The sequence below is a fragment of the Equus caballus genome, chromosome 7 (genome assembly GCF_041296265.1).
Source record: "Equus caballus isolate H_3958 breed thoroughbred chromosome 7, TB-T2T, whole genome shotgun sequence".
Taxonomy (NCBI): Eukaryota; Metazoa; Chordata; class Mammalia; order Perissodactyla; family Equidae; genus Equus; species Equus caballus.
Window position 1 is genome coordinate 28,909,640 of NC_091690.1, and position 14,983 is coordinate 28,924,622.

General features: G+C 49.1%; 1 protein-coding gene across 15 annotated transcripts in view; it reads left to right on the forward strand.

Moving 5' to 3' along the window:
* The window catches only part of GRIK4 (glutamate ionotropic receptor kainate type subunit 4), a 413,900-nt gene that overhangs the window by 286,974 nt on the left and 111,943 nt on the right, over positions 1 to 14,983 (forward strand). For 11 of the 15 annotated variants that reach the window (XM_023645003.2, XM_023645006.2, XM_070273803.1 and 8 more), the window contains one exon: positions 10,548 to 10,709. The exons of the other annotated variants lie outside the window; for them this stretch is intronic. In XM_023645003.2, the coding sequence (XP_023500771.2) occupies positions 10,548 to 10,709 (162 nt within the window). The remainder of the gene's footprint in view (positions 1 to 10,547; positions 10,710 to 14,983) is intronic. 15 annotated transcript variants of the gene reach the window in all.

A 14,983-nucleotide genomic window follows, 5' to 3' on the forward strand; every position in this document is an offset into this window, starting at 1 on the left:
TGAGGCTTCCCCCAGCCCCATGTTTGTGGTGCTGACAGCTCACATTCACAGCCCAGCGGTAAGTAGTATCCGTCCAGCTGAAGCCTCCAGCCATAACCTACATGGTGGAAGCCTCTCCTGTGAGTTTCAAAGCTGGATTGTTATCTTGGCTGAGAGTTGAGATCACCCTAAAACCATTCCTGATCATATCACTTTCTTACTTAAAACCCCTCAATAGCTCCCATTACCCTCAGGATAAAGTCCAAACTCCTTACCGTGACTTATGCAGCCTCTTATGACCTTACCTTTGGGCTTTGCCCTGCCCCATGCCCCACCACCCACGGCTCACCCCAGCCACACTAAGTGACTTGGGTTCCCTGAATTTATCACACACCCTTGCTCCTCTGGGGCTCTATGCATGCTGTCACTTCTGTCTGGGAAGCTCCTCCTCCCCCTCTTCATCTGGCCAACTCTGTCATCTTTCAGGCCTCAGCCTGCAAGCAGCTCTCAGCTTAGGAAAGTCAACAGAAATGCTGAGAGAAGGGACTACCTTCATCGGTGCCCCAGCACTTGGCCTCACCACTCTTCAGGACTTGCCTCCTTGAGGACAAGGGTGGGGTTTGCTCATTGTTGTATTTCTAGTGCTGATCACAATGTGTGTTCTAGAAGAGATGCTTCCTTTTTTGGTGGAATGAATGAAGCAAAGTGGCCAAGATCTGAAAAATCTCCCATTATCTGTTTCCCTTGCACTCTGAGAAGCCACCTGAGAGCCCACTGGCCTGGGTCCTGATCCTGCCTCAGTTGCATACTCCTGAGTGATCTTGAGCCTGTGGGAGACAGTGAGATGCCCAGTCCCTGTGGGAGCCCATCATTTGGTCCTGCTGCAGAGATGGAGGCAGGCAGAGGCAGTAGGAGGCCGAGGCTTCTGATTGACAGCGTCACTCATCTTCCTCAACAACTTCTTGCACCCCGAGTGAAACTGGTGCAGGGGGGTGCGGATAGGGGGCTTGGGTTTCTATGTGCCTAAGGCTAATGAGCTGGGACCTGGGAAGGGAGAGATTCTTACCTGATGTATAGACAGGAGGCCTGATCAGTGGATCCTGAGTGCAGCGGACCTCAGAGGTGAGGAATCGATGCCTCATAAAGGAAGCAGGGCTGCAGAAAAGCGGTAGCTCTCCCCAGCCTAAGGGGAGAGCACAAAGTGCCCACCATTTCTCATGTCAGTTTGACCCACTGAGATTTCAGCTTCACAGTTAATAACTACTTATTTAGTCCCAGAGGCACAGAACAGTCTTCTAAATACAAAATGAAGGCAGTCACAGCTGCTGGGGTGGAGGTGGAGACTTCTTCCCCATAGCCTCGGCCTTCCTCTTCCTGGGACCAAATGACAGAAGGCTTTGTAAAGGTGGTTCCACTCTCCTCAGCGTTTGCAGGTGAACTGTAATTCATTTAATGAATGTATGTTGAGCACTTGCTAAGCACAGATGTGGGGTTAAGGTACAGGGAACAGAGCCAGGAACAAGACAGTATGGTCTGCTTTTGAAGTTCTGCTAGTAGAATCACATTGGGAAAGAAGAGCAGAGAAGGGACAGAATTTCTGGGAGGAATAGACAGGCATGTTCTAGTCATAGGGATAAACAAATAGGAAACACGCAAGGAGAAGAATCCAGGAGAGCTGGGACCTGGGAGGTTTCAGACCAGATCTCCCACTAAATGGAATTCACTGACAGGTATGAATTAGCCTCTCAGCTGCTGCTTTCTTCAAAGACCTATTCCACAAAAAGCAATCGCCCAGCTTGCAGAGAGCACCAGCTTTGATGCAGATAAATAGACAGGTACCTGGAGGGAGGGAGAGGATGTAAGGGTACCCAAGAGATTCTGGATTCCTGGTGGCTCCTGGGCTTTCCTGAGAAAAGGTCTAGGGCCTGGCCTCTACCATGCCTTGGGTCCAAAGGAAAAATGAATGGATCTAGCCATAAGAAAAGTCATGGGAAGTTGAGAGGTCCAGGCTATCCATAGGGTAAGATGAGGGACAGCCTGACAGGTGCTCCCTTCCTAAATTCATTCAGTCAACAGTCTTGACCTCTTTCCATAAGCTGTGCACCAGATAGATGCTGGTAATGTAAGTGCATTTGTCTCCAATATCACCCGATCCTTGGGAGGTAGCTTTGAACAGACCCGTGTGATAAAAAGTTCTAAGTGATAACAGGTATACCTGTGAGGCAGTGGCCAGCTCTGCCTGACTTGGATGGTGGAGGAGGTCAAGGTAAAGAATGAGCAAAGGGGTAGACAGGGATCACAGCATGAAAAGACATGTATGTCTAGCTAAGGAGTCTGCTTTTGTCCTGTATGCAGTAAGGAGCACTGGGAGGTGGCGAGGGATTCATGATCAAATGTGTAGTTTAGAAAGATCCCTCCAGCAGTAGCACAGAAAAGGAACCTGGAGAATTACAAGACTGAAGAAAGGGAAGCCAGTTAGTTCATAGTCCAGGAATTAGCTGATGAAGATCAGAATGGAGGTAGAGGCAATGGGAATGGAGAGCAGGGGACAGATTCAAGAGATGTTAAGAAAGTAAAATGTTCTCCAACGACAATGAATGAGTGCATGCACGTTGGCATGAATGAATGAGATGGGGAGCTTGAATGAATGAATGAATGTAAGAAGTAGAGGATTAGTTCCAAATTCTAGCCTGAACGACAGGTGGATAAGGCTCACCTTCACAGATGGCCAACCAAGGGAAGGGATCAGATTAGGGTGGAAAGATAAGGAGTTCACATTTAGGAGTGATAGGGTCTCAAGAATACCTTCCATCATTCCAGCATCATAATAATGGCTTCAGAAATTGAAATCTTTTGGTGTTCTCAGCACTCCTGGGGTGAGAACGTTAAAGGCTGTCCATCATTAACAACCTCAAGTGAAGGGTGCATGCATTTGAGTTTATACTGCTCCTGGTGACCCAGCCCAGTGCTGAGCCCACAGTAGGGAGGGATGGAGTAGTAAGCGCTGATCTTGATGCCAGGTACCCAGATCTTAATCCCACGTCTGTGTTTTCAGCAAGACACTTAACTTCCAGGGACTCCAGTTTCTTCTTCCACCAAATGGGACTATGAACAAAACCTGTCCTGTCCACTCCAAGTGTGCTTGTGAGGACCAAAAGCGATTTTGAAAGTGCCTTGTGAGCTACGTAGAGCCATGTTGATGCAAATAGTTAAAGTTATTTTACTCAATAATCAATTGATGTTTAATGAATGAAGTGTGGTCTGGGTGATATGAGGCTGCTAGCCTCCCCTCCCAGGCAGTTAGGGGCCGGGCTGAGCATGGAGCAGGGGCATCAAAGACTGAGTCTTGGGTGAAAGCAGCCGACAAGGAGGGGACTGTTTGAAATGCCGCTGTTAAGAATAAGAACCAGTTCTGGAGTGAAGGGTCTGCAAAGAGAGACAGTCAGAACCCGACTGCGGCCAGGTGGTGGAATTTGGAGAGATTCCCGACGTCACAGAGGCATCGGGATGGCGCCTTGTATAGGTTGCCCGTGGCCCTGGCAGGAAGGGAGCTGTTAAGGTTCTTAGGCCAACGGGGCTGAGGGCTTTATGCAGGAGCAGAGGGACCCACCTTTGTGGCACAATCCCAAAGGGTTTGGAAAGGCTCCCTCCCTGCACTGTCTCCTCATTGCCTGTTAACGATGCCAGAAAGTGTGCGCAAAATGCATTCCTCAAGCTATTTTATTGTTACTACTAATAAAACGAATAACTCCAGGAGTTCGTATCATACCTCCAGTCTATGTAACACTTTCTTATATCTCTTTTAAGTCTCACAGCGACACTGTGAAGTGTTATTCTCCCATTTTGTAAAGAGGAAACTTGTCTAATTACAAGAGATAAAAATAAAAAGATTAAAAAATTTAAGGAACAAAGATTGGGTTTTGGAATATGGGATTTCAGTGAGGAAGATCTAGGACAAAATACCAATAGACAATATACGATTTTAAATGTTATAACTCTAAATCCATACCCGCTCTCTCCAGCACAATTACTCTCCTCGTCGTTTAATTAAACCAAAGAACCCGCTTTCGGTTTCGCTGTTTTCTGTTGGTGCCAGGGATGCAGCAATGAGGGAGACGGCCTGCAGGCCAGCAGGGAGCATGGTGGCTCGAATGATGGTGACGGTATGGAGGTTTGATTAGGGGTGGCTGAGGCTCCCGAGCAACTCTCAGCAGAAGCTGGCCAACTTCACGAAGCTGCCTTTGCCTGCCTGCTTCTCGACACAGCTTAGCCACACATGTCTTCCATTATATGGCATTTATTTCTAATTCCTCCCCACCTGCTGCACCTGGCGTTTGCTCATATTCCTTCTCTGGGTTCTGCGTGTTGAACAGACATGGTGTGGGGCAAACCTCCACTCCCCCGTGTTCTCAAGATTGCTGTTTACTTGCTCAGTCTGGAGCCTGCGCCAAGCCCCAGACTCTTTTGTAATTAAAATCCTTCTCATGCAGAGGTTTAGTGGATGTTCCATAATCCCTTTACTCAGACCACCAGGGTTCATTTTGTCGCTGCAAATTGTCTCACTCATCTTCAAGTTGAGTTGCGTATTCTGAAATCAATTTTAACTCAGTTTTGCCAGCTTTTTTACAGCCCAATCACAGTGAACTCATAGGGCCCCTGGCCCTTGCTGCCCCAAACACTGAGGCCACACATGCAGTCGTGGGTAAGTGGTACAAGAACACAGAGCGCTGGCTTTGAAGGCAGCTACTAATATCCTAATTTTAGGGTCTGGGTTTGAATCCAGACCCCTTTGTTTACAGCCGTGTGGCCTTGGGAAAGCCACTTCATGTCTCTGGGTCTCAGTTCCTTCAGCTGTGAAATGGCCACAATAACTCCTTGCCATAGGGCTGCTGTCAGGATGGACTGAGATCAAGCATGTGGAGTGCTTAGTTCTGCCAGGCACACAGTTGGTGGTCAATAAATTGTAGCCGTTATCATTATTATAATTATTGCTTTGTTATAATTATTTATGGTTGGAAGATCTGGACCTTCGACTCAAGCCTTCTGTCTTGACACAAATAGCCACACCAAACAATTAACACCTTATGGTGACTTATTTAGCGGAAGTTTTCTCATTTGACAAATAACTAAGAATAGCTTGTTATAGGGTAAGGAGGGAGAGAAGGAGGGAGGAGAAGCCCCCAGGCCAGATATTTCCCTTTGTTAGGACCCAGCTGAAGCATGGGGACCAGGAGAAGGAGGGAGAAGGGGACAGCATGGAGGGTAGAATGCGCTTGAAGAGAAGAGAACTCACATGTCGTGAGAGCCTACTATGCGCTAGCCACTTTTCATAGATGACCCCTGCATGGTAGATGTTCTGATCTGCATTTTGCAGGTGAGCAGGCTGAAATTCAGAGAGGTTACTGACCTGCCCAAGATCGCCCAACCAGTATATGACCAAATCGGGATTTGAAGCCAGGACTGTCTTATTTTAAAACCTGTGCTCTTGCTACTATGTCCTGCTTCTGATGAGATTGCCACATTGCGTAGCTCCAGGGGCCGCCTTCCACATGCCGTCCATGTAAATGGCACCTGGCAGCTGGGCAATGTGGTGGTCATGTCTCCTGAGATCGGAGGTGTGGTCTCAGTTGACAGGTTGTTGCACAGGAGAAAGGATGAAGGCCCGACCTGGTGGGACTGGAAAGGAAGGGACAGATTCAAGAGACATTTAGGAGACAGATTTGACAGAACTGGCAACTGATGGGATATGGAGTTAAAAGAAGAGGGATTTGAGCTGCCTTTGAAGTTTCTAGCTTAGGCGGCTGGAGGAACAATAATGCGCTTACTGGGTTGGAAATGCAAGGGAGAAGCAGCCTCTGGGCAGAGAGAACATCACAGAATGCCACCTCCCCTACCTCCCCATTTCACCCGGGCCCAGGCCCACGCGCTGAAGGGTTAGGAGATAGACTTGACCCAAGGATGCAGTCTGAACGTGTGCTTTGGTTTCCTGATTTTCTCCTTAAAGTCAAGCAGAGAAACTGAATCTGAATCATTAAAACCTCTTATGCTTTTAGCTCTAGTTGACTGACCTTGTCCCCCTACTCACAGCCTGCCCTTGCTCCTGGCTTGGTGGCTGTAGAGGCATGGAGACGTCCCTGCAGCTGACTGGGGAGTGGATGCCTATGGGTAAACCAGGACACTGGAAAGGTCACACCTGCTGGAGAAAGTGAGGGAGGCTTGGCTGGCCTCACCACCCTTGATGCCTTTCCATGCTGCTCTCAAGCCATCACCCATGAGGCATTCCTTCCACCTGTTCAAAACAGCCTTCATCCCGGGATAACGCTCCCCTGTATTCGTCTGTGGCTGTGATATGACCTTCAACTGTAGTTATTTGGTTCCCTGCAAATCATTGTATACACAAGAATTCAGACACACACACGCACACACACACTCACAGACACGTGCAGCATGCACATTTTACCAGTTTTTAATGAGAAAGCCCAGTGATAAGAAAACAAGCTGTGAGAAATTTGTTTTTCAAAATACAATAATGCAACTTCCAGAGAACAATCAGGAGTTGATACAAATTCTACTCATGTTCTTACACCTTCTGGAGGGGAAAGACTGTGTGATTAGTGATCAGAGTTGGGCACAGTGAGGACCCCAGGGAATTGAAATGTCTTTCATCAACAGTCTTCAACCAACAATTACCAAACAGCTTCTAGGTATCAGGCACTATGCTAGGTGCAGCATGGGCTCAAAAGTGAGGCAGACACATCTCTGCTCTCTAGGAACACACAGGCCTTGGGAGAGAAAGGCCACAAGCATGACAAAGTAACAGAAATACGAGGGCTGTCACAAAGCCATGCAAGCTTGCAGTAACTGAAGTTTTGGACTTGGTCTCTGCTCTGCCACTCAGCCTTACCAGATGCCCGTTTGCTCTGTCCTCCACCAGATTCCCTTGGTGCCACAACGATGGAATCCACTCCCACTGGGAGTGGGGACCCTCAGAATTTCCTTTCCTGGGACATTTATAAGAAGAGAATCAAGCTCTCCATGAGAGCCTGTTCCACCCCAGGGCTCCCAGCCCTTTCTGTTACTTCAGTTAAGGTTGCTGCCAGGCAGTATGGCTGGGGGAGCACAGGAGCCCCGAGGGAGCCAGGTGTGTGTTCTTCCCTAGAGCTCGTGGTGGGCAGCGGGAACCAGATGGCCTTCAATGCCCTCCAATCCTGAAGTCTCTTCATTTTATGAACTACCTGTCTCAGCAAAATGTCTCCACCATTTGATTTGGGTTTATAATACATGTTTCCTTGAATATGTTTAGAGTATCATTTCCCACAGTATGTTCTGTAGAACACTGCTGCAAGACATTTGCAGGTTTTGGGGGAAAAAAGTGTTGCATGGTCAATATGTTTGGAAGGTTCTGGGTTAAACAAAATTGAACAAGCTGCTTCACTGCAGGACTTCTTAAACTTTTACTATGCCAGTGCGCTTTATGAATCTTGAAAAGGCAGATGTAATACACAGTGTTTTCTAACCTTATTTGAACATGGAACCTTGTTCTCACACAATTTCTGTTAACATCCTCTGGGAAAGCGAGTGTCCTGAGGAACACACTTTGGGAAATATTGGCTTAGAAGATTTTCGTTGTGTAGAAACCGGTGGTGGTCCACTGTTTTCCATATTCGTTTAGAAACCAGCCTTCAATAGCAGCAGGAGAGTCTAAGTTTAGACATAAAGAAGCATTTTCTAGCTGTGAGATGCTTAGGGAGTAGAATCCTAGAGTGTCCTGGGGAATTATGCGAGACCACACTACCCTCTTTCTTGTCCTTTTACAAACTCTCCCATGAGTCATTATAAATAGAATGAATTATCAAGGAAGCTCCTGGATCTTTTTATCTTAAGGGGACCTTTTATATCCTATTTGGGGAATAAGAAGGTAGGAATTAAAAGACAAGAGGACAGATTGGCTGACTTCTGGATGGGCTGTCTTTAAGTATCTGTAATTAGTTCATTCATTCTTACTCTGCCAAGAAAACACATTTGAAGGAAACACCTTCCTAAGTCAGGTTTCCAAGACAAGTGGAACTAAAGAAACAGAGGGCCAGAGCTGCCTGAGATCTCGTGGCAGTATGTCAGTAACTATCGTATGTTGAGCTCTTCTCATGTGCCAGATAGGATGCTAAGCCTTTTGCAGGCATTGTACATGTTCCTTGAAACAACCTATGAGGTTGCTGTCATTATCGTTCCCATTTTACAAAATGAGGATCTGAAGCCCTGAGAGGTTAAAGACCTCTCTTAAGGCCATACATCCATTGTGGTGTAGAACCTGGATTTGACCACAAAGCCCTTGTCCGCTGTATCCCTGCTACTGTCACTGCGAATCTGTGGACGTCAAGGACGTCAGAGCTTCCTTGAAATGGGCCTCCTCCCCTCAGGCTGTGCATGTGGGGAGAGGATAGAGGAGGGTTGATGAGCTGCCCACATTGACAAGGAAGCCAAGGGAGAGGGGACATCTTCTGGTTCCCCCTACACCAACCATGGCTGGTGAGGCCTCTCACTTGCCTTACGGCAGCCTGGCTCTGCAACCCCGCCGCCTCCCCCTTGCCAGATGCATCTCTTCTCATTAGCCATCTGCCCCCTCGTGCCTGCTGATAGCCCACAGCACATGGGCAGCTGCCTGTTAGAGAGGTGGGAGATAATATCAGCTTATGCATCAATATGTTCTCTGGCACGTCCAGGTTCCCCTAATAGGAATGTGGCAGGATCCAAAATATACTTAATTCTCCTCCGACTCCATGCTGTCAAGAGTTGGTGGCTCCAAAGAGATCTTTGTGACTTCAGTCTGCAAGCTGCAGCTCATGAGGCTGGACTCTGAGCAGCGGAGCTCGGCCTGCAGCCTGAAGCCTTGGCGGTGGCTGTAGATGTGAGTGAGGATGCAGGGGACGCACCAGAGGCCTGGAGGAGCTAAGTCTTAAGAAAAGGAGACCGCCTGAAGAAAAGCAACGTTTCTTCCTGGCCAGAAAGTAAGCCCAAGGCACCTGCCATCTGTCATGTCAGGCTGAGTGGCTGATGGCTTAGTCCTGGGTCTGTAACTACCCTGTGTCCATGTGGTGTGGAGCTGTGCGTGAGGCACTTGGAATGAACGTGTGATGGATGAGACTTCAGTGCACAAAGGTGACCTGACCCACATTGGAAAGCATTATTCCAGGAGCAGGCATTGGAGAGCCAAATAGCCCACACCTCTTGCCTGGTTTTCCTGTGTAAGGCCAAGGTGAGGTAGGCTTGGAGGTCTAGGGCTCTGAGCTCAGCCCTGCCTGAGGAGGGCGATTCTTCTCCTTATGACACTAACTGGCCTCAGTGGGGCTCATATCTGCAGGTTTGAGCTTGTTGAGATAACACCTGTCCCCGGCCAGGGGCTTGGATGAGGGCCATGGGTCCTGGGAGAATTCCCTTGAGCTTCTAAATGTCCCTGCCCCAGATGGGGTTTCTCTGACTGCCTCACCCAACGTAGCAGCTCCCCACTCTAACCCCCCATAGATATCTGAAATTCTCTATATTTATTTGTTACTTACAATCTGTCTCTTCCACTAACCTACAAGCTCCTCGAGAGCAGGAAATTTGTCTCTCTTGTTCATACCTTCTGTGCCTTGAACATCTTCTGTGCCTGTGTCTGGCACATAATAGGCACTTAAATATTTATCAAATGAATAAAAAAATAATAATGAAGTCACAACCCTACCTGCAGACCTTCAGGTTGAGATTCTTAGAAAGCCACCTTGATTTTGTCACTCCTCTGCTAACAGTCCCATCAGCTCCCATCACTCAGGATAAAGCACAAGCTCCCTGGCCTGGCATCCAGGCCCCTGGCAACCTCTCCAGCTTCATTTCCCACCATTCCCCACTCCGTGCATGCTATGTGCTAACCCAGGGACTCCCAGACTTTGGTGTGCATAAGACCTTGGGATCTGCTGAAAATTCAGACTCCTGGGCCTCAGCTCCAGAGATTCAGATTCAGTCGGTGTTAGGTGGGGTTCAGAGATTGTTATTTTTTTAAAAGATACCTGGGTGAGTCTGGTGGCAGGTGTTCTGTGGATCACACTTGGAGAAGTGATGCTTCCGTCAAAGCACACCACAGGCAGCTGACTAAAAGGGCCACACGCTTTCTCTCCTCCATGCCTTTGTATCCACTGTGACTTCTGTCTAGAATAGCCTTTGTCCATCCACATTTTCCACCCAGAAAACGCCTATGCATCCTTCAAGACTCAGCTCGAGGGTGACACCTTCTGTGGACACAGTCCTGCCTCTGCCACACACATTAGTGTTTCTGTCTCTCTCCATCCAGTGCATCTTAAGCATGCCTTCCTTAGAGATCGTTCTGCTGATCTTTTTTCTCTCCTCCACCAACACTGTGAGCTCTCAGAAGAACATCTCTTACTTCTCTCTGGAGCCTTAGTACATGGCAGAGTGCCTGGCAGTAAGTGTTCATTTGACTAGAAGGAGATACCCAGACGTGCTCCAGCAAACTCTATCCCCCCACTTCTTCCTTTCCTAACTCTGTTCTATTTCTGACTGCTGGGTCTTTCCAGGAGTTCTCGCTCCAGAGAATGGACAGCCTTGTGGATGATCGTGTCAACATCCTGGGATTTTCCATTTTCAACCAGTCACATGCTTTCTTCCAAGAGTTTGCCCAGAGCCTCAACCAGTCCTGGCAGGAGAACTGTGACCATGTGCCCTTCACGGGGCCTGCAGTAAGTACCCACCAGAGCCCCTCCCTGGTGCCCCTTCACCTCCACACACACCCCCATCTGTGAGCCAGCCTCTCGGGCACCGACCCTTCTGGAGCCCAGCCTTCTCCTGGCCCAGCTCAAAAGGAGGTGTGTTGAGTGCTGGGAAGGTTACAAGGGAAAAGGTGTGGGAGGTAGCAAGCTGCACACAGCAGGCTTGTGGGGGAGACAGCAGAGAGAGGGTTGGGTGAAGGCACCAAGTTGTCATTTAGTGACGTCTGCAAGCCTCCTGTGGCCAGACTCCCAATAGCACCATGGCTGAGAATTGCCTGGGTGTAGGATCCAAGAATCCTACCATTGGAGGGGCCTCTTGGCTGATCTGCTCCTTCACTTTTCAGATAGAGAAACTGAAGCCAAAGCTGGAAATGGGGGTGGTGTGTGGGGGTCTTGTTTAAGGGCACACACCAAGCCTTTTGCAGAGTGGAGCTAGATTCTGAGCTCCTGACTCCTGGTCCGGTGCTCTTCCCATCGCCTGGACCATGCCCTGACTAGGAGCTCATGCAGACAGGCTTCCTCTGTGCTCTCACTCATGTTCTTCCTCCTTATGTGTGTGATGGAAGCAAAGATTTCCCTGGTGTTCTCCGTTGGATTTGATGTCCTTACTCTGTAGGGCAGGCCAAGTACATCTGCTTGTTTCCATCTGTTAAAAAGCAGGTTCTTAGGAGATGGGGATTGCCTGGCTTTCTAGGGCCTCTCCTAGCCACGTTACATTTAAGCTCTCAGAGCCCCATAAGGCAGCTCATGTGATGCTCACAACAATTTTCTAAGGTAACTAGTATCCGTAGCTCCACTTTACAGATGATGGAACTGAGGCCCAGAAAGGTTAAGTAAACAGCTCAAGGTCACACAGCTAGTAAGCAGAGGAACTAGGATCAGAACCCAGGCCATATGGCTTTACAGTTCATAGCTTTAACCACTGTGCCATTTTGCCTTTCTCTAGAACATCATTCCCTCACCACACTGTACTATAAATTGGCCTGGCAAAATTAAAGTAGTCAGTGGGTATCTGTCAAATCAATGAGTGAATGAATGAATGAGGCAGATGGAATAATGAGTTAGAAATAGAAAGAAATGGAAAAGAATTAGGCCTACGAGTTAACAATGGAATTGGGTACCCTCTTGGAATGGGACATTCTCTGGTGGGCTTTTAAAATAGGAGGGATACCTCTTTGATAAGGCTTGTCAAGAGGCAAGGACGTTTCTGGGCATTGGCACACATGGGCATCTAATTACTAGTTGGCCAAGGTGGTGAACCAGCGGCAGGGGCATGGACAAAGTGACCTTCCACCAAACCCCGTGCCTTTGTGATTGTATCACCTAGTGGAAAGCTCAGGAAGGAAGAAGTAGCTAAGGGGTCAGAGCTCAGGCAAAGCTCAGGGGGCTTCGATCAGGGGAACGGGATAGGAGAAGGGAGCTTGAGGACTGGATTTCATGGAAGGTCCTAGAAAGTGTCAACAAGGTATTTTAGACCTGAAAGAGGGATGAATCCATAGGAAGGATTTGGTGGGGGTGAAACAGCTGAAGGAAAGGGGTCCTCACCCCTATGAGATGACTAAAGGGATGGTGAAGACGTCCTCAAGTGCAGTGTCAGGGGTAGGACCAGGCCCATTCCTCCCGGCAGGAATACAAGCCCTGTCCCCTGGTCTTGTCTGCGGTTCTTGCCATCATCACTCCAGTATCCTAGTGAGGTGCTGACGGACTTGAAAGGCTCATGGCACAATATTAGGAAAGGAAACAAAACCTTCCACCTCTGCTCCAACCCAAACCATTCCACATTTAGTGTCTGACCTGGTGAAGTAAAAGGTCCATGTGCCACATTTCTAATTTCTCTCTGGTCACAGTGACCACGAGCAGGCAGATGAGGTCCCTTGGTACCTGGTGGGATGGCCTGTAAGGACCCGATACAAAGGCCAGGCAGCGCCTCTCACATGGCTGTGGGGCCGGCTCTGGGCACTCTCATGTGTGCTGAAAAGAGTGCTGGCCTTCGAGGCACAGGGCCTGGATTCAAATGCTGGCCTTGCCATTTTCTTGCTGTGTGATCTGACGTGGCTATGTAACCCTTCTGAGCTTCAGATTCTTTATCTATAATTTTGGGCTAGTTATGCTTGGCCATCTTAGAAGTTGGCTGTGAAGATAAAATGGGATATGATTCTATCTTCAAGGCACAGTTATGCATTAAATGAGTTTATTTAACCTTCCATGTGCCAGACCCTGGGATAGGCATTAGTAAATCTATCAGGTAGCTTTAACAACAGAAATGCTGTATAACAACCAACCCCCAAATCTCACTAGCATGCAACAATAAACATTTATGTACCTCATGCGTCTGAGGTCAGCTAGGGACCACCTCATCTAAGCTGGCTCAGCTGGATCAGCAGAGCTGCCCAGCTGAGTTCACTTGATGAGTAGGGGTCAGCTGATCTAGGCTGGGGCAGCTCTGCTCCACGTACCCCTCATCCTTCCCCTGGTCCAGCAGGCTAGCCTGGCATAGTCATGGTGGTTGCAGAAGGGCAGCAACACAAGTGGAAACACACCAGATCTCTTAGTCTAGCTCCCAGAATGGGCACACTGTGACTTCCACCTCATTTTGTTGGCCAAAGATAGCCGCCCACACAAACTCAAAGTCAGGGAATGAGGAAACGTACTCTACCCTTGTAGAGGGGAAAAATGCAAAGTCACGTGGCAAAGGGCCTGAGTACAGAGCAGGGTGAAGGCTTGGGGCCCATTGTGCAATGCATTGCAGAGAAGAGCCCAAGTTGCTGTCCTCCAGGGTCCACAGTGTGCGAACCAGACCGGCCTCCACCTCCAGGAAAGTGGTCCGGAGAGGTCTGCTGCCGCTGTGGAAGCCCAGGGAAGCCCCTCAGTTCTGCCTGGAGAGGTCAGGGAAGGCTTTCTAGAGGAGGGGGAAGCAGATACCTCGCTGCTGCTCATGCACTGTGTGTGGGACGCTGAGCAGAGTGTGAAGGCATCCAGGGCGGAGCAGGGCCAGACGCTGGATTGCTCCTTGACCTGGAGAGGGTGCTCTGTCACATGGAAGCAGCCCGGGCAGTTTAAATGATACAAAACCCTGACCTCCTTCTTCTCCTTCCTTATCCATCCAGTCTCAGACCTCCCAAGGCCTCAGCATCTTACTCTCCCCAAGAATGTTTGAGGGGCATCCGGGAGCAGGAGTGTTCCTAAAGGCTCCTTCTGTGCTGGGGGTGGAGACCAGAGTAAAAGGCTGTGCCACGCCCGCTGAGGCTACATCAGGAGAGTGTGCAAGACTTAGAACTGGTCACGGGGATGGGACAACCTGTCCTGAGTCACAGATTCTGGTTCTGCTTCAGTCAGCTCTCTCTTAGTTGAGCCCCTTGGTTTTCCTGCCAGTGAGATGGGGATGCATGTTCCTTCTAGCTTAGGAGGCCACGGCACTCACTCCCTTTCCTCTCACCTCGGCACAGAGCTGAGGAATACTGTAGCACATCCCAAGAAATTATCCCACCTTGACCTCTTTCTCCTCCTCATGGCATCCTAATGACAAATCAGAGTGGTCACACACCCCTTTTTGACAAATGAGGAAACTGAGGCCCAGAAGAGCTAGGTGGCGTGCTGAGGGTCTCCAGAGGCTGGTGCTCCAACACAGCCTGGACCGGAGCCTAAATCTGCCTTCCGGTGCTGGAGAATCTTCCATTCACAGTCTCTGTGGCTCCGAGGGGGAAGGGAAGGTGTTATGGAAACTCCTCACCTCGAATGCAAAAAGCAAGCTCGCAGCTTCAAACGGAACAAATCTTCCTCAAGGCTTCTCACTTTAGAAACTACCTTTTGAAAAGTGGTGCCTCTTCCTGTCTCTTTGGGGGCTGAAATTCCCAGCACAAACAGCCCAGCTCTTTCATTTGCTCGGGAGCTGAAGAAAAGCACAGCCTGGGTTTGTCTCCCCATCCAGCTCTCTAGAAAGGCTGCAGCCAGCTCAGGGGGGACCTGCTCGCCTTCCCTCTCTCTCCCTGCCTCCTCTCCCCTCCTCTCTCCCTCTCAGTTCTAGTCTCTCATCTCCTTACATCACTCTTCTCTTTCCACCTTCCCCTCCTTCCACGGCCTCCATTCTTTATCTTTCTTTTTCTCTCCCACACTCGATGTTCCTTCTTCACTCTCGAAATTTCTTCTATCCTTTTTCTTTTCCTCCTGACTTACGTGTGAGTCTCCCCCTCTTCCTCATCTTCTGGCAGTATTCGGGCCAGCAGTATTCCAGGGGGGCTTGCTCG